Source organism: Macrobrachium rosenbergii, chromosome 12 (assembly GCF_040412425.1).
Source record: "Macrobrachium rosenbergii isolate ZJJX-2024 chromosome 12, ASM4041242v1, whole genome shotgun sequence".
Lineage (NCBI taxonomy): Eukaryota > Metazoa > Arthropoda > Malacostraca > Decapoda > Palaemonidae > Macrobrachium > Macrobrachium rosenbergii.
Genome location: NC_089752.1, coordinates 98,620,786 through 98,641,429, shown reverse-complemented (window position 1 = coordinate 98,641,429; position 20,644 = coordinate 98,620,786). Strand labels below are relative to the sequence as shown.

Sequence of the window (20,644 nt, the reverse complement as noted above, 5' to 3'; positions counted from 1 at the left end):
CCAAATTAAAACTCAGTACGCAGCGCGGTGCACTGTAGGCGTGACTAAGGGTTGTCTGCAGCGTCCCTTCAGCCCCTAGCTGCACCTACTTTTTGGCCTTTTACTTTACCTCCAATCCCGCTTCCTTTCTTCTTTGTTGTCCAACCACTCCAACTCCCAGTGAAAACAGGTCGTTGGAGAGGTTGGATAGCAAGTCAATGGCTCAAAGTGCTCAAGTGCCTGGCTTTATAACCTAATTTTCATAAATCAAATGCAAATTAATAGGTTAACAAAAATTAAATACACCAAAATTCTTCTACTTTCAAATGCAAATTCCTAGACGTATGTCAATTTTGGAAGTGGGTCCAGTGCTGAGATTGAAAACCGCCCGTGAAGGAAAACCACCACCACCCTAACCCTCGAAACGGTTGTGACCAAAAAAAAAAGAAGAAAAGAACGAAAAGAAATCCAGCGGCGCGGAGGGAAAAGCTAACGAAGGAAGACGGACGCCAGAATACAAAGTGACCAGCCTCTGAAAGCATGAGAAGATAAAAAAGAAGGTACAGTGAAGGAACCTCTTTGGAGGCTAATAAAAGTTTCGGGGACTTCTGAAAGGAAGTTACGCGAGGTTCCCAAGGAAATTTCGCGTCCAGCCGTCAAGGAGCCAACACGCAAAATATAACACCTCACGTAATATTCCCTCCCCAGAAACCTGGGACAAGTTTAATTCAAAAAGTCGGAGTACGACATGGAAGGATAGCAAGAATTTCCTTCTCCACGTGTATTTCACAGAAATTAATAATTTACCTCCTTGACATATACCTAATTTAATTTTGTGAATATGATGATGTAAAGGGACACAATATGCCACATTCCAAGAAAAAAACGGTAATATCGTAAAGCTTTCGAAACACTGTAGCGGCGATATGGAAGGGTGACAGCGATTTGCGTACGAAAGCAGCAAACGAGACAAAGTGCTTCAAGTAAGACGAAAGCACAGAAAATGGACAGTTGCTCTACCGAACGACTTGAGAAGCATTGCATCTTGAAAGGGAAAGAAAACTCCACCTCTCCATAGAATTTCTTCATTAATGCTTAGAGAAAACGACTCTTAAAACCGCCAACTGAAGCTAAAGGCAGCAGAAGAAACCCAAATCATGACACAACTGTAGGAAAACCTGAAACGCTGAAGACAACTACAACGAACAGTGATTATGGCGACACCTAACCGCATATATAATGAATCCAACAGGGAAATTTTACTAAGTGTGCTGTGACAGTCAAGTATTTCAGAATCAATGTGATCAATAGCTAATGCACGTAAAATGCAGATTTTCACAAGTTTTAGACGAATGTGAAGAAAATGGTAATGCGTGATGAATACAAAGAATACTTATAAATTACTGAAATGAATTAAATGTGTGCATCCTGTCATTCATCTTTATGCGCTGAATCTACGTAAACATTCAACTGAAGCTCACATAATCCAGTCTCCTCAAATTCAAAAACGCGAGAGATGGCAACCAATAACACAACAGTCTATTGTTAAATATAAGATATAGAGTACCAAAATGAGGTCTTGAATTGAAACAGTAGTTTAAAAGAGCCCTTATCTATAGTGCAAAATCATAACCATTGTGTATTTATCAGGAGAAAAGGAAGAAGCTTCTAAATATACGACTGGGAAAGAAAATAATCATCTTCGAGGTGTGAACGTACCTTTAAACGGCAACAATTCAAGAAAGTTTTTATTTGCACAATTACACAACTAATGCCACAAAAACAACAGTAAAGCACATTTCACTACACTATCGTCTTATTTAATGACACTCGGTTACTGAGTTGTTACATATTCCTGCCACCAAAGGCCACAAGTTTAATTAATATTTTTAAAGCATTGTATCATACAGAGAAGATATTTTAATTTAAACTATTTACAGTCATTTTAAAAGCTGAACGACAAAGCATCTAGAAAAAAAGACTAAACTGACAAGATACCACCACCTTTGCTAACAAAAAGGCGTAATTAATATTTTTGGTGCGGTTGCTTTTGTGCGTCTATTGCCATGAAAGCAATGCCTTAGGGTTTAAGATGAAATTTATGTGAAGGAGACATATTCAGCGCTTCAACAGTATGCTAGTGTTGTGGGCTGATGTTGTCAAAAGTAAGACAAGGAAAGGATGAAAACTGAGACGATATGCAACACTTTCGATTACCTAAAACCGAAATGATCTCGAACATGTTTTCTCATGACACCGATACGTCTTCGAATGTTCGCTATTCTTAGGGACCATCCGCAATTGAATCGATTCGGTCTTTACGATGAGGAAAAAAGCTGAGGTCAGGAACTGCGAAGCTGAACGCTTGCCTCAAGATTTCTCGCCAAGTCAGCCTATCGATGGTGCAATACAGTTCTAATTAAATTATTTCTGGCGTCATTTCGTGGTCATTTTCAGACATGTTGTGGCTTTGTGTCTATTTCCTAACAGGAAATTTCTCGAATTTGCCAAAATAGAAGTAAACTTGTTGGTTAGAAATGTAAATAACTATAGCTACATGGAAATGTGTCAATAAACTAACTCGCTTCTTTACGTAACTTACCATATTATTGAGGACCTCAGCTAATTGATATGAAATGCGCATTAGAATTACTGGGAAAATAGGACGTTTAAACCAAGAATAAGTGGATTTTATCTCCTTTGACCTACTGTGTACTGATCGCTGTCGAATTCTTTTATAATTGACCTTCAAATCGTTTGCAATACTTATGTCAGAATGATTAGTCTGGTCAACTTTACAAAGTCTGTATGCATAATCCTGGAAACAGGATTAGGTCTAATAAAGACAAATCAGCCTACGAAACCAATATATAACCGGATCGTGTGCACCTACATGCAAGTGTAACTACTCATCACTAAGGAAAAATAAATAATTTATGGAAAGCACATCGAAAAATCTTTAGACTCTAAACATCCTAAAACTAATATTGACCTACTGATAGCATCTATAAAGTCTTAAAGTTCAATTGACGAGGATCTCTAAATGAAGGCAAAGAGAGGGTATAAAAAGCACAACTAGACGACAAAATAACTGTTTTAGAAAAACCTTTCGTTATGAATATAGCCGACAGTGAAAAAGGACACAAGTACACTACGATCACTAAAGGTAAACAGCAGATTTACACTTAGCTAATATCACTACTTATTACACTGATGTCACAATATCTACAGGGAATATCACAAAAGAGGCATTCAGATTTATGCCAAGTACGGAAGGTTTCAAGACATCAATACTAATATACATTTACAACTAGCATATTTTTTTTTATAAAAATACATAGAGAGAGAGAGAGAGAACACTGCACTAACAGAAATTGTGCCACACAATAATACAGCTATTTGAAAAAAAAAACACTACTACTGCAGTTGGAAAGTTACACACACGCACACACGCAGACGCTGCAGTAAAGAATAAATAAAGCTCCTAACTAATGTCAGCGCAATATGTCATCTTTCTTACAGTTTTTTTATATATATTTTTGAGCCATCAGTCCCAAGACGCTAGCAAACAGACACGCACTTACGCAGGGGATGAAGGGGAAAATGCATGCAAGAAGCAACAACGACCGAGCAAGGTGGAATGTCAGGAAGGGAGGAGGAAGGGAAAGGAAAGGAATAAAAGGGCCAGTTATTATAAGGTTAAGGCTGCAGGTATGAGAAGGTAGAGGGGGGGGGGGGGAGATTTGGGGAAGATGGTGGGATGGCCACTGGAAGGAACGGGAGAGGTAGTGTACACAGCCTGATAAGGAGGATGCTTTGTCTACAGAAAAACTGTCCTTAGAGTCAGCCTGGCAATAAGTGGTATTATGAGGCATTAACAAATCATTCTACCAAAGGCAATTCACAATCCTGCTGGGATGGAAAGCCTCAGTATCTTGGACGCACAGTCGACTCGATCGATGTTCTGCGAGTTAGAACTCATTTGAAGATTACTGTTATTTTATTATTTCGATTATACTGGAAACGCCGAAATGGTCAGTTCTATAACCGAATTTTGAGGTAAACAACAAAGAATGGAGAAAGCACCTAAGAACACAATGAAGCAAACCAATCTCCCAGAGAGAGCATTTGAAGGAAAGGCTAAACTTACGGGATTATAAGCGTATAAAACAAGTTTACAAAAACGGAAAAGGTTCTTTACCTCCTAACACCAACACAGAAAAGATTACGTAAAGGGAAATCCAACTTACCAGAAACTGGAGTATGCGCTTTTGAGTAAGATATTAGCATGTCCGAAAACAATTTGGTAATCGTCACTGCGGCAAATGTGTGTGTGTGTGTGTGTGTGTGTGTGTGTGTGTGTGTGTGTGTGTGTGTGTGTGTGTGAGAGAGAGAGAGAGAGAGAGAGAGAGAGAGAGAGAGAGAGAGAGAGAGAGAGAGAGACTGTACTCTCTATGCACAAATTTAAGTGCTATTAATTCACGTATCTGTAAATGTGGCACAGCTCACTGGACTACGACAAAAGCACGATAGTTCTCGTGGCGAGATTCCTTCAACATGCTGCTTTGTGGTAGGCGAGCAACAATAATAATGACAGTATCTGTAAACATATTCAGTGGGCTTAAATGAAGTGGTAGTTCCATTCAAACACTTCACCTCGCGATTGTATGAACGGAAATCATCGCTATCGGTAAGTCTTACTTGTATAACATGGATACAGCTTTCTTTTAATTGTTTTAAATGAGAAATAGTTTTCATAGCATTACCGAAATGCCAGTCTGCAGTATATACTTTGCACAGGAGATAAATTCCGTTGGTGAGTTATCATATGTTCTACCATAGAATTTCAGCAATATCTATTTCATCCCCCTCTTATTTTTCAATGAACATAATCATAAGTGATTCTCTGACATCTTCGTTAAAATGTCATAATTACTGATTGAAATTATCTTTACGGCGTAACATTCTTTTCACTGAAAGAGACCCAAAATTGCATGGTTATGACATTAAAAGTTACTTGAGCCGTTAGGTTATCCATTTAGCGAACTTTTGATTGTTAATGTGTGGTGTGTAAAAGGGCACTCAGCTATAAACTTTTAACCAAATATACCGAACAATAAAACACAATATGAATAAACTGCCTCAAAGAAATAATCAAAAAGTCAGTTTCCATTTAACAAGAAGAATTACACGTGTTATCGAGTCGACTGTACTTCAAGGGACTAACACAGAGAGGAGTGGGAGCGGGTACACGGTAGTCAATGGAGGATTACAGGTAATGAAGGAAGGTATGGGTGACATGCCATGCCCATACTCGGTAGCGGGGTAACACCTGCTTATCTGCCTGTTTATCAAGAGGAATTAATGGTGAAACGTTACCTCCTGCTGCTTGAAACAAAGAATGTTAACAACCAACATTATCATCACAAAATCTTGTGGAAAATATCACACGTTTACCCACACATACATCCAAGATTAAAATAGTACAACAGTAAAAGTGAAAAATTTATAAACCAAGAGAAAAGTAGTGAAGCATGACAGGCTGGAATATGCAAGACCAAATAGTTATGATGATTATAATGATAAGACAAAAATCATTTCAAGACAACAACAGCATGTAACTTACGAATGACTCCTCATAGATCAGGTACTCTGGAGCAGCCTGGGGCCTAGGATCTGGAGGTGGGGATCCCCTTGGGTACATTCGTCCATCCTTGTCCGTGGTTTCCTCCTCTTCTACTTGCCAGTTGCCCCGCCAGAGATCCATGATGGAGCCCAATTTCGTGGCTGAGGCCAAACCCGAAATCACGGTTTTCTCCTCCTCAGCGGGGTCAATGCCCCGTGTAATAGAGGCTGGCCCATTCTGAGAAGCCGTTGGCCGCGAATCTTCCTGACGGTGACGGAAGCTATGGATGTCAGGCACTTTGAGATAATTCATGCTGTCGGATAGCCCGTGTCTAGCTCCAGGGGGAGATGGTAACGTCGGATCCTCCGAAGTGGTGACGATGATGGCCGGTAAGGACCATAGACGGGGTCGAGGCTCTGGAGATAAATTCCGTTGGTGAGTTATCATATGTTCTAACTGAACAGAGCCCCTTGGGGCACCCATTCGGGGCGAAAATCTACCCCTGAGCATTGAAGCAACAGTGCCCCTGGCTCTCCTAGCAATACCCCTACGTGGCCCACGAGGGCGCGTGGCACCAGGGAAAGTCGGATGATGTGGTGGTGATGGTGGTGTTGAAGGTGTCGACGCCGGCGACAGCCGCCGGTAATTGGCATTGGAGACTCTCTCTGTAGTCGGGTCATCGCATGTTTTCATTTCATACCTCTCATTCCCGTTTGCATCGTACGGTCCGCCCCATTCTAACTGAGCTTTATTCAACAAAAACTTTCTTAGATCGAGGGAGGTCCACGAATGGGCGTCGCTGGCCACCCATTCGGGGTCCACAGTGCGCCCATGTCTTAAACCACAAGCCCTCAAGCGTTCAACGATTGTTTGCACGGCCCCGCCCACTTTTTTCTTATTGTCTTCGGTCTCACTCTCCAGATTTTCGACTTCTGTTTCGCTTTCGAACAACCCCTTCTCATCGGTCTCCCCTTCCTCAGAGTCCTGGGAGTCACCCTTGTACGCCAAGGTCTCCCAGAGGTTTTCTGAGACATCCTCCTCCTCCTCCATCTCACTAATACCCTCCTCCTCCACTCTCCTTCCCTCCTCATCCTCCTCCTCCTCAAACGACTGAACGAACGGTCCGTAATCATCGTCGTAGTGGGGGCGTATCGCTTCCCTGTCGTAGAATTGGAAAAACGGGTGTTGGTTAAGGTTATGCTCCCGACGGGTACGCAAGCGACGATTCCGCCGATGATGATGACGACGAGAGCGAGAAGGGAAGCGTCTGACTTGGCCCTGGCCATTCCCTCGTCTCTTGTCGTCGTCGTCCTCCTCCTCCTCTTCATCTTCGTCCTCTCCCTCATCGTCATCCTCTCTGTCGAGCAAGTGGTCATCTGAGGTCGAGGTCTTCTTGACCTCTGGAGTTGGCTCAGGCTGATATAAGGAGACGTTTTCTTCGGAATATGCCTCCTTGAGGTCGTACCTCCAACGGCTTCCACTTCCTCCTCGGCGGCCCCACGCCCACCACCGACGCCCATTTTGCTCTTCACTCATCACAACCACCCTCCCTCTCCCAACCCTCTTCTTCCCGCTCTTGGAGCAGCCCAAAAGTTCTTCCTCGTCCCTATCCAGTTTTCCAAACTCTAATAAGTCACGCTATCGAAGACAAGTGATCAACAGCTAGTCTTGGCAACTTTTACCTAGATAAAAGTAGCTATATTCCTCTTGAAAGTGGAATGATATTAGATTCCCTAAGAGAGATCGGTCGGTCTCTCAGCTGGCTAACACAGCCAGTCAAATGGCCTTGGCTGGATCTCCCCCAAAAGGTTCTTGATTAATGACATCCGATCGTCCACATCAAAATGCATTATTATCACTGTCCCAACACTACAAATTTTATTATGAACTACAAAGACCGTAAAAATAAAGCTATAGCATCGAGTTCAAATATGTGACCAAATACCGTAAACAAACTCACTAAATAATTCGTTTCCTAAGTATCACTAAGTAACCCACTTAACATCCAATAAAAATGATTTGACCATGAATAAGTTCGCTGAAAATACTGGCACCAAATCACCTAAAATGAAGCTTTAAACAAGACCCGTGGTTTAGGTCACTCAAGGAAGTAGTTAACATACGGGTTAAAAAAAATAAAAAGAAGGGCAGGGGTTATTAAAAGATATATGAAGAAAATGTTCAAAAATACTGATGTATGGCTTCGTAATTTTATCCCTAATAGTACATCGTTTCTAAAAGAAAAGAGAAATCGCAAACAAGTCCTACAAGACAAAGCGGTTGCTTATAATGACTCCTGTGCTTAAAAAAGACGATTATACCATCGAAGTCTGAGACGACATAATTAGCGTAGCAGCGCGCTATTTGCCATCATGTAATAATAAGGCCATTAACTTGATGCCCCTCGGTGAACGGTAGTCATTAATATAGGTCCTAAACGAGACACCAATTCACAGTCGATGGGGCTTTACAGCTTTAAATCCCCAAGGGGGAACTATCTGATGAAAGGGCACTTTGCAAGTAGCTCTACGTATGGGGAAAAACTCGTCAGGCCTCGCAGCTGCAGATTGCTATGAAATGATCATTAAATCGATTAGCTTTTAGTTACAAAAGTTCGGAAAAGGTTACACGTATAGGTAGTATGAGTATTTGTCTAGTAAATTAAAAGTTGAGGCTGAAGCGAGTAATCAGCTTTGGATATTATTGTTTTGCTTCGCAGAAGCGAATTCAATGTATTATGCACTATTACCGACCACTTTCAATGTCTTAAAACAATAAGCCGAATGATACATGCTAATATTTAGCCTATAGTAGTCATCGGTCAGCTCTACGAAGTTCTCGGAATGATTAAGTACCTCTATCTAGAGCGACAAAGGTTAGTTCTCTACAGATAAATCTTTATGTAAAAAACGACTGTATAAACTAATAGCAATTATGAAGTTTTTCTTCCCCCTGAATTTCTAGGCATTTTGTCCCAAAGGCCCTGCGCAACTACACTCGTGTAAAGTTAACCATCGTTACTTGGCAAAAAGTGCACGGACGAAACATCGTGTCATCCACGGGGAGGTTCATACCGCACAATGGTAACTTAACTGCTTGAACTTTCCATATCCAGGGGACCTTTTGCAGCAATTGCTGACTTCCTTGTTCACCTTTCAAACTTTTCGCTTATATTTCTTCTGCTTACGTAACTTTAACATACAAAAGGTTCTGTATTTTATTGAAAATCGTCAAGAGGTTTCCGATGTCTTATGTTTGTGAAAGCCCTTTGCAGTACCTCTTATCACAATATTTTTTAAACTCACAGCACATACTTCTATCACTACTAATTTCTTCTGTCATAGAAGTCTCCAGTCTCCATAGAATACTGATATGCTCAAAGGTTGCCAAGGAATTCTTTGCCCCAATACTTCATTTCGTTGTTACTTATTTAATGAACTGTTTGATTTTATTATCAGTTGTCTAACACGGTCTCTTGACCCAAAAGGAGCAACGTTCTTTATAGATTTACAAGCAGTGTGGGAGGTGAGAAATCAATGCGGCTGGATTGCTTCCCTTCACAGAATTTCTGGCGCTGCAATTGATTCGATTTCGCTCTTAGCAGGAGGAGAACCAGCCTGGTCGTCCTGCTCCAACTGTCAAACTCTGACCTAATATTAAGCCGCGCACACGATGTTGACCTTGCTTGACGCAATTATGGAACGATTTGTCCAAAAGATATTTCGTATGTTCTATTCTTTTCTATTCTTGACTTCTCAAAACTCCAAGCGCCCTTCTCAACAATAATCAAATTTCTCGTTTCTCAACATGCAACTTCAGTTTGCTGTTCTTTAATTTTCAATTTTATGAACACTGCACGTTTGTAACATTTGTCGGAAAACCTGAAGCTTGAGCAGAACGGCTATTTATATAGTATTGCGGTAATCAATATGGAAAGTGTCATCTCATCTTTCAATACTTATCACTAATACTTCTTAATTTCATATTTAACAAAGATCACATTGCAACGCTGTCGTTTAAACTGCAGTGACGTAAAACATTTCCATTTGCAGGAAAGACTACAGCTAACAAGTCACACCAAACCGGTAAATAAAATATCGAAATGATGAACACTGGAATGAAAGCAACAGCAATTTCCGTGACGCTATGCACACACGCACAAAGTCCCACCACCAAGCAAGACCGATGCCTATATCCTAGGAGTGAGGGATCCTTTGTACGTTGGCTCTTGCAAAAAGGGCACGAAGATTCACACAAGGAAGCAAAAAAATATTCTTCTTGGCAAAAGGACTTGCTGCTTTCGCTTTCGCTTTCTCTCTCTCTCTCTCTCTCTCTCTCTCTCTCTCTCTCTCTCTCTCTCTCTCTCTCTCTTCCTTCAGGCACTGTCTCTTGTGATTACACGTAACTAAGGCACTGCTTTCTTATTTGCTTGCTTCATTCGGAAGAGACAATGCCGAGGCAGATGCTACTCTCTAAGCAGCAGTAATGAGTAAGGCGCGAGTACAGGCAACTGCTTATCTACGTAACAAGGCAAACATGAAGGAAGATGGCGGAAAGGCTGTTAATAGCGGCAAAACTACTCAGTGAGTATTTAACAATGGAGACATTTTTACAGTATTTTTACGGGTATCAGGAACTCAAGAGTCGTAATTCGCCTCTTGATGATAATTATGACGTAGCGCAGTCAGGCAGGAATTCTCGATAAACAGCGTCTGGTCTAGTATAAGGTGCGATATAATTCTGACAAGAGCACGGAGAAGGCAGAAAACGCTATGAGGGAGAGAGCGAGAGCGAGAGAGACAGAATGACGGATGGAAGGTCTGACTGGTGAGCGGGCGAAGATTTTTGCCGATCAAGGGGCAGCCTTAAACAATGACCTATTTCTACGGAATGAACGCGATGAACACCCGAAACATTCAAGGCAATAATACTTTCTCAGTAACTATCTATGCACAGATTTTACAAGAATTGGCGAGGATGATATATATAGCGCTAGGATCGATCCTGTCAGGCCTTTGTTGTTTGTTGTTTTCATCGTAGCAACGGCAGAAATAATTTACCATAACACATGGATTCATGAGCTTTCCGAAAAGTGCTTCAATCGATCCTAAAAGGGAATTTTTTTATCGAGTACTTAGATTATGGGTCGCATAACATCTCCTAACAGAGATCGAAGGATTTTACGACACCGTTTTGCTCAAGTCGGACAGCCATCACGCTGGAGATATTCGCAAATGTGGGCCATCGCAAATTCCTTCCCAAGAAAATCATGCCAGCCCTCCACAGTGCTTTGTCCATGGACCGCGCAGCAGAAGTTCACGACCCAAGATGATGATAACAAGTAGTTCTTCGACTCTGTCTTTCCACGATCATTGGACAAGTCGCGGCAATCGCAGGATGCGTTATCCCCGGTTTGTTCCGATTTTCTTTCTCTCGTAACTTAAAAAATCATTTCAAATAAGCTGGAATTTAGAAATAAATTCTGCCACCTTACCAGACTGCACTGGATACTTTGAGCATGAAGGATGTTCGATAGGGGATCGTCGTGGGTGTTATCCCTTCAAACTATGCTAGATAGAAAGAAGAGTGAAAGAATCCCCCAGAAGAATGAGAATTCGTTCCTTTTCTCCCTCTGAGTCTGCTGACATTGGATCGACAAAGCGTCAATGCCTGCTGGAGGGAGGCTCCTGCACCTGGCCCTCTCTCTCGCCGTTCCACCGAAACCACTGCAGTCTAATAAAGCTCCCTGGTCATCCCCGGCTCACTTTTCCCACCTTGCTCCGGCCGCCACTCGCTACTCCTCCACCTCACAGGCATTCATTCCTCCAGTGGCCTCTCTTTCCTTCCCATTCCTCGACTGTTCCCTCGAAGCACTTCAACGACAGATATGTGACGGAAGGCCAAATAGATATTGTGGGTGTGTTACGGTGTCAAGTCCTTACACCCGCCACCGTGCAGGCTACACCGCACACTAAGACTCCGATGTGCCTGCCTACCGATCCCACACCCTACACACAAACACACAAACACACACCGCCTTCTCTCTCAACCCCACCCCCTGAACCCACACGCCATGGGACTGGCACATACATATGTATACATATGTAATACCACTTCATTTATTGCCAAAATGGACGGAGAATGCTCACAAATTCTAATGGTGAAATTTTAAAACGATAAAAATACAGTTTTAAATATACATCAACACAGGTATACACACAGAAATGAATGACAGAATCGACTGGTCTCCAGGTAAAATGATGTGAAAGAGTTCTTTACAAACATATACAGGAAGAAAAATGGGAAAATAATGGGAATAATTATTCAATGTGTTTAAGGTCTGAACTCACTGAAAGAGTCGGCAAAGATTGAGATATTGAAAGTGAAAAAACTGATAATAAAGTAATATACACAGTACAGTAAGAGAGAGAGAGAAAGAGAGAGAGAGAGAAATCAATAGAAGAAGAGAGAACGAATGAATTGCCATTCAGTTCCAAAGCAGATTTGGCTTAAAGCTAAAATGCTAGAGGATGGGGACACGGGTGGAGACGGGAAAGGTGGAAAAGTATGAAAATACTGTAGACGGTGGTAAGAAGAGCTGCACCGAGAGAAGGAAGAAGAATAGATGAGAGAGAGAGAGAGAGAGAGAGAGAGAGAGAGAGAGAGAGAGAGAGAGAGAGAGAGAGAGAGAGAGAGAGAGAGACTGACTCCCTTCAAGTCCACGTCAACTTTTCAAAGGATTAAATTTCGCTTATACCCGAAAAGATGTTCACCTATATACGCAGACAATTAAAGACGGCTTAGGGAGATTATGTTCATACTGGGCAGGATGTGAAACTTTCAAGGAGTTATCCTTGGCTGGAATATGGATTTTTCGCTGCTGGTTCCTCTCTCCTATGCATATCAAATGTTAAATCCTATTCAGTAACAAGCGCTGATGCCAATAAGGCACCATCATAAGAAAGACATCAATAATAATAATAATAATAATAATAATAATAATAATAATAATAATAATAATAATAATAATAATAATAATAATGAGGGAAGCACCGATAGATATTTTAACCCGAGTACTTTGCAGAACTTAGTGCTCGCTTCGATGCGTTAAGTCTCTGATATTTTACATTTTAGTTGCTAGATTTCGAATACTAATTTAAACAGGTTGACTCTTATCCATACAGGTGACCTGGAGATAATTAGTTGTCTGATGTGAAGGTCGATGACAATGTAACAAATACAACAAATGAGCTCTTACCAGCTTCACCAAAGACAAAGAGGCAGAAAAATGGCGGGAATTCTAAACCCGAGAGAATTGGCACTGGATATGAGAGAGAGAGAGAGAGAGAGAGAGAGAGAGAGAGAGAGAGAGAGAGAGAGAGAGAGAGAGAGAGAGAGAGAATTTTGGGTTTGTTATTATTCTCCGCCCAGTAAATCAGGAAGATTACACTTTGTATCTGGGCCTAGTGAAACACTGACCAAACCAGTATCTGTTAAAGAATGAGGGAAAAAATAAACTGTGGTCCCCTTACGACGGGTGAAAACCGAGCTCTTAAGGAGTGAGGGGAGAGGCGTTTGCTAGAGGAAGCGTCTTGGATTTGATTCTAACCGAGAGAAAAACGACGGAAACATCAACTGAAAACGGCTGTACGTTTCCAAATAGCACGAATGGTATAATAACGAGCACATGTCCTTCTAAAATATATCATGTTACTGCAGCAGTTGCTCGAAAGAAAGTGAACTTCTTTGGGTAACTCGACCCGTTCGCTGCGGTGTCGTCTCCTGGGGTTGTGATGGACATTGGCAATTTGCACAAGGTAACGACTTACTGCGCTTCTATCTGTAATTGAATCCAGTATTCATTATTACACCACAGACCATGACAACGTAAAAGCCATCGCTTTACCGCTTTCCACTTCATCTTGCCTCAATAACGGTTGGCCTCACATGTCATGACAAAAAAATCCCATCTTCATTCACTATGGAACAGTATAAAAACATTTCCGACGTTTCCCTTCCTACGATCACTCAACACGCCAAGTCACATTCCTCTACTAAATCGGCCACAACATATTCCCCATTTAGATCTTTCTTCTCTTAACGGACAACCGTCTCTCTTGTTCCTTAAGTTAAAAACTTTCCTAAGACGAGCATTTACTGGGTTCCTTTCAAACGTACTAGAATGTCCTAAATAGAGATGACCAATAGTATTGATCTGAATATGCAGACAACCTCGTGGTTTGACACAGATCACCGCATTCTAGAAGCAACGAAGGCACTCAGCCAGCAAACCTCCGACTCTACTTTAGCCTGTATATGGAAAATCCTTATCAAGAGGCAGGCAAAAACATTTGAATATGATTTCATTAGTGAGTATCATTTATACAACAAGTCCTTGTATATCGAACTTCTTATCTGCCTCAGCTTCTGACGAAAAACACGAGTCCTCAGACCGCAAAAGGAAACAGAATCTCAGTTTTCAAGTTATTGTCCAAGAATACGAGAGGGGGAATTGCATGCACTCGCTTCTGTCCGTCTTTTTTTTATATATATATCCACTGTACAGGCGGTGCAAGTTGATTCCGTTTCAGGTGCATGGTAAATAATGAAAATGACTGTAATAATCAAAATATTTTTCTACAAAAATAAAAAGATAAATGCATTAAAAATTTTAAAATCACAGTGTAACACGCTAGATCTAAAGCGTTAATCTTTACACCGTAGTAACGCGATTACCCAAGTAACTCGGTTACTTCTGGATTTCATAACGCCTTTAAAACTTAGCATAAAAGCATAAAAAATTTACCAAGTACTACTTTTTCAAAAATCAATACAACTAATTATAAAAAAATATATTACGCTAGAGAGAGAGAGAGAGAGAGAGAGAGAGAGAGAGAGAGAGAGAGAGAGAGAGAGAGAGAGTATTCCTACCGATCAAATCCACTGGAAACTAGTTAAAAGCTATCTGTTGTGAACGTCCTTTATCTAAGGGCGTGGCGACATCATATTTTTTTTCAGCGTTTGCGTGAAAGCATGCCAGTTCCTCCTCCCATTCCAGCTCCTAAAGTTCAAGGTTGTTTTACTATACTTGAATAATTAGTTAAAGTGCCATGGGTTTTCCACAAGCCTGATATATATTCCTACAACATGCCAGATAAAGATTATTGTTTGAATGACTTATCCCCAAACAGTAACAATATGGCTAAAAAAATTTGGTTATTCCCATGAACCTGCATGGTTGTGAAATTAATTAAGACCAAAGAAAATCATTCCTCGAACTTTAACGTTCTTAGAATTTTCAAAATATACAAAAATCCCTTCCTTTATTATTTCGAAATCGTTTCTCAGTGTTTATCTTCTTACGTAGTCACATCCATTTATCGGTAAACTCAAAACAAATATTCATCTGATGGTACCAGAGGAGGCTAAAGTTTCATAGAAATGTCAATTTTAATTGTATTATGCAAATTTCTATCGATGCAGCAAAGAAAATAAGACTAAATATATCAGACAAAAAAATCAAGGAGAAGCTACCGAAAACAAAAATTATCACTGTAGCAGCTACATGAAATTTTCGTGCCGATACTAAAATGAAATTAGTCCTTATGTATTCACTGTGCAAAAATTTGAATGAGTCTTTGTCATGTACAATCTCACTAAATGTGGGCATTATCTGAGACCATCGCCTGGATATCTAGATAGAAGCTCTCTAATAAAACTCTTGGTGCCTCACGCGTTAAATGACAGATTAGGAGAATAATAAAAAAAAAGTAAAAAATACGGGCCCCTCCTGTTAAGGCTGAATAGATCTAGTAGGGGTTTTAAGTCCGATTTTATGATCGATGGGAACATATGCTGATAAATTACGGGACAGATAAGGCAGAGAACGTTTCGCCTAACGAAGGTTTGCTTATCTTTATGGGGATGCGTATCAACGAACGACACCGTGCACCAGTAACTACTCAATTTGAATGTACCCTTTTATCATTCGTAATACTTCCAACAGAAGGCTGCTTTTTCAGAGTATGTATTTTCAGGTGTTAAGGGTATTTCATAAGATCTTTGTTTCATTTATAAAATAATAATCTCTTCTGTTGCTTAGTATGCATAATGTGGACACTATGTCCTTTCTTTGGAATGAAGATTTTAAATCAAAAGATCTTATGGACACAGAATACAATCATAAACGCCTAAAGAAAAAAGTAAGACAACATGGCTTCAATTATCCACAACGTTGCAAGCAAATAATAAAACCACCCACACGATAAATTTTTTTTAAGTACTCTCTTTTTCAAATAAAAAGTAAATTTAGAATAAAAAGTCAAAACATATACACAAACGCCACTATGTTCAAGCTAACAAGAAAATGATCAACAAAAGCAGTTTAAAACTTCAGAGACTTACGGAATACAATTTCTTCCTTACCACCTTTCATCTATCAGTGATATCAACACGAAATAAGAATTTTGTGGATTTCTGAACAAAAGACACTCGTAAAACCCAACTGTAGCTTAAGGAAGTTTATGGGGAATGTCCATCTTATTTAACAACGAAATGCAGTTACTTTAGCACTCTCCTCAGAAAGCATCGCACAAAAATTGTGAAAGAATGCTTTTCTTATGTACAGTGTTCAGTATTTCTTTAATCCCTGATAAAGTCGGGGTTAGGATTTTCTGAACACTTTTCCAACAGGATTATCCTTGATTTTCTTGATGGCCGACTTTCTACTTCCTTTAAACGGAAGAAATATTTTGCAATCATTGCATTCGCCACTATAACAAAGAGCGGGTAACGGACGGTGATGGAGAGAAAGGGGACGAACAAATGGACGGGAGAGACAAAAAATATGTACAGTCTTTCCTAAATATGCAGTGTACATACACAATATATACACATGCATTTATCTAACGCAAATTAATAAGTATATACTATACATATATACAGTATATATAAGTATATATATACAGTATATATATAGTATATACTATATATATATATATATATATATATATATATATATATATATATATATATATATATGATATATATATATATATATATATATATATATATATATATATATATATATATATATATATATATATATATATATATATATATATATATATATATATATATATAGAACTACCTACCCACACTCTTGAATATGGCGTAGGTCGCAGTTGCGAAATAAGTCGTACATATTTATTTGTATCTTTCACATTCTTCGTCGAATTTAGTGCTGATCTTCACAGAAGTAGAAAACGAAAATGACTGTAGTGAAAGAGCATATCCGACTTGTTATTTGCCCTCCATACGCGTTCGCTTTGTTCTGTCAAAGATGAATTAGATTAAAAAATTCAGTGGTGGAAGACATCTCACCCCCTAATTTTCCTTCCCAATTTCACAACCGTAGTCTGCTGTAAAAAATCCCCTTTCACTTGCTTTTGATTCTGAGTGGAGCAGCACTTTCCCTTCTCTTCGTTTGTCTTTCGTATCAAGTACACGACTTCCTTTCACTGACGATGCTTCCCATTTCAATACCGTTTAGCTTATACTGCCATTTCTCTTTGGTTCCGTGCTACTCTGGCCCATAGCCCCTTATCTTTATTTTCTCCCCTGTGGTACAGTGAAAAGTCATCTATACAATCTAACCGACGAAATCACCTCGGTCGTTACGGTTTCTTGGCAATGTTACTAATGATTGTTGGTGTCTAATTAACACACACATTTCAACTATTGGCGGCTTTCCGAGTTGATACGCCTAACCTTGGCACACTATCAAGTTTTCGAGGGTCCATAAATCTGCGCCATCACTGCAGCATATTAACAAGCTGCTATCGAAGATGATGAAGAAAAAAGAAAGAAGACATTCATTTCTCTCTGTAACCTCGTCCACTTTTCCAAACAAGTGGCGCCAAAAAGCAGACCCGGATAGTCCTACGCGCTAACGCAGCCAAGGCAGGCAGGCCGCTGCGCTCCCAATTAAAAAGTTCTTAGATAACATCGAAGCATTTCCGCTTAGTCTCTGACTCGAGTCGCAAACATTATTATTTTATTTTGCACTCTAACTTCAAGTCGTAATAATTTCAAATCCATAACTGTAGAAAAGTTACCCAGTTAATTACTGATTAAATTATTCTTAAGCAACAGAAAGGTACCATTTTATCGATTTCTAAGTGAATGCACTGAAATTGACTAGAGAATGCTACATCTACCAGACAGTTTATACGTAGTAAAAGTAATAACCTTCAAAGATTCCAACAGCCAGAAAACATAATTGTGACAAAAAGAGACTTGGGCAGCGATGAGGCATCAATCCACAAGAATAAGCCATTAAACAGGATCCCCATCTGGCCAAAAAAGAACTTTCCATTCTGTAAACCCTCTTGATTAAGGTCCTATCGCGACAATATTTTGAAGACTCACTAGCACTGAATAAATTTACATATTATTAACCTTCCACCCCATGAAAAAACAACCACAATGAGTAAGCAAAGAAACATCCGCATCAAAAGCTTAAACAAGCAATAAAAGATGCAATCAAATAAATAACTATGAAACCTCTCTTCCATTGCAAGGCTAAAACTTCTGTCGTTGCCAAGTCTTTGTGCTCGACAGCTGTGCTTGCGTCCCAGAGGTCGTTGCCAGAAAATGGGTTTGGAAAGACTCAAGTTCCTTGATAAAAGTAGACGCTCTCTCTCTCTCTCTCTCTCTCTCTCTCTCTCTCTCTCTCTCTCTCTCTCTCTCTCTCTCCCATATTGCTATAGATACTTAGCATATTTTTTTTCTGCAATTTGCTCTTTTTCTCTCACATTCACTACCTTTCCTACCCATTAATAGATTAGTTCTCTCTCTCTCTCTCTCTCTCTCTCTCTCTCTCTCTCTCTCTCTCTCTCTCTCTCTCTCCATATGGCTATAGATACTTACCTTATTTTTTTCTGCATTTTGCTCTTTCTCTCACATTCACTACCTTTCCTGCCCATTGTTAGATTAGTCATTCTCTCTCTCTCTCTCTCTCTCTCTTCACATTACTAGACATTTTGTATATGTTTATTTCTCAGTATTCTGCTCTTTTTCTCCCTTATATTCATTACCTTTCCTACCCATCGTTAGGCTAGGCTAGGCTAGGCTAGGCTAGGCTAGTCTCTCTCTCTCTCAAAAACTATTGTATCCAAGGAACTAAGGTCCCAATTAGGCAGCCCACTACAACCCACCATAAACCACACACTGAAAAAAAAGGATGGCAACAGCACCGCTGAGCTCTTAAGCACCATTCACCCCAGAACTTATCACAAACCATCAAGTTAATCTCAAATAAATAAAAATAAATCACAGCGTCTTATATATTTCATGCTGACCCATTAAATACGACCTTGACTGACCTCACAGTTCCAAAATTTTACGCGAGATGGCGCCATTATGAACAGGGTACAATATGCAACTTATCTTAACCACTTGAGAGCGGGTTTTAAAGGACGACAGTGATTTATTAACCACGGTTAGACAGATTTGGCAATTACTAATACAGGTAACATGAACTAATAATCATTATCTAAGACCTTTACCAAGAGAAAGTCGATAGACAACAATTCACTGATTATGCGAAAAAAAGTTAACTCAATGTCTAAAATTGTTAGAAGCATAACCTGTTTAATCAATTTCTTATTCCTACCCAAAACTCCCCTTCCATACTTAAGCTCTATGGAAACAGTTATTTTAACTCATTAACCCTTATGAAAACATCTCAGTTAAAACAGTTTTAACTCTCTACCTCTCATCTTAATATTTATTTGGAAGTACGAAAGAACGCGAACAAATTCACGCAGTTTGGCAGAAATAACGAGATTGGGCACAAACCACGTGGATTTGAAAAAGAAAACAGGGGATTCTGCAACTGTGATGTACAAAACCCGAGCAAAAATCATAACCCTGCACCTGCAGGTATGACGTTAATCTCGATTTGACAGGACAAGAGCTCGCGTGCAACGGAGGACCCTGCATACGTCAACAGTGAGTCTGTATGGCAATGTAGTGCATACAAATAGTCATACAAATAAAGAATGGAACACGCAGGAAGAAGAGAGAGAAAAGGAGAAAAAAGGAATGGCACAAAGCGCAAGAGATTGAGAATTCGTAACACAAAGAGATAAAAAGTTTATATAAATTATGTTTGTACCCTGACAGTCTTCTACTCAAACTTTTTCACACTTTCCTGAGAAATCGAAGACAGTGTAAACAAAAGGAAAAATGAACAAATACTTTACTTCTGTTGTGTATCAACTGCATATACAGACTGCCACTTCCAAACAGATTTTGAATACGGAATGCCCTTCTAGTTTACGTAACAGTTTTCTCCTCACATTATTGACACGTTTTCAACGGATATTTTCGCAATAAACACTATTTCTTCATACGCAACCTCATTATTTTCGTTATTATTATTCAAACGTCCTTACATATTAAAACAACAGCCAATAACATATTTATTTAGTCCTATGGTTTTATATTTCTTTCAATTTGATAAAAAAAACATTAGTAACGAGACAAAAGAGCAATTTCGAAGCGTCGAGACCTTGAGCAAAACCTGACGAGAGAAAAAGAAAGGAATAGCTTGGCGCCACGAAGATTACGTCTCCTCCAAGAACGAGACAACGCCCAAGTACTCCATACACAACGAATTACGCCATGCAGTGTACTGTAATCATAATGTAATCATTTGATCACTGCATGGAATAAATTGAATACTCAATATATCCGCGGAAATAACATCAATTAAACAAAAAGGTACAACTGACAACAATGCTTCGTGGATTTGGAAAGTAATTACAATAATTAAAAGCTAACAACTCCTGAACATTTTAGTTTTCTGTGAAAGAAAACAACTGAGATGGCTTTGTCTGTCCGTCCGCACTTTTTCTGTCCGTCCCCGTTCTTAAAAATTACCTATATTCATCATCCACCCTCCAATCATCAAATATATACCAAATTGCAGCCCTCAAGCCTAAGTCGTTTTTATTTTATTTACGGTTAAATTTA

The 20,644-nt window shown here is 39.7% G+C and overlaps 1 protein-coding gene across 14 annotated transcripts in view; it reads right to left on the bottom strand.

Moving 5' to 3' along the window:
• Positions 1 to 20,644, bottom strand: part of LOC136843780 (chloride channel protein 2-like) — a 258,922-nt gene that overhangs the window by 51,829 nt on the left and 186,449 nt on the right. For 6 of the 14 annotated variants that reach the window (XM_067112494.1, XM_067112498.1, XM_067112499.1 and 3 more), the window contains exon 2: positions 5,606 to 6,021. The exons of 4 other annotated variants lie outside the window; for them this stretch is intronic. In XM_067112494.1, the coding sequence (XP_066968595.1) occupies positions 5,606 to 5,917 (312 nt within the window). In that variant the 5' untranslated portion in view covers positions 5,918 to 6,021. Of the gene's footprint in view, positions 1 to 5,605; positions 11,572 to 20,644 lie in introns of those variants that run through there. 4 more of the 14 variants (XM_067112489.1, XM_067112491.1, XM_067112490.1 and 1 more) reach the window with 1 other exon arrangement.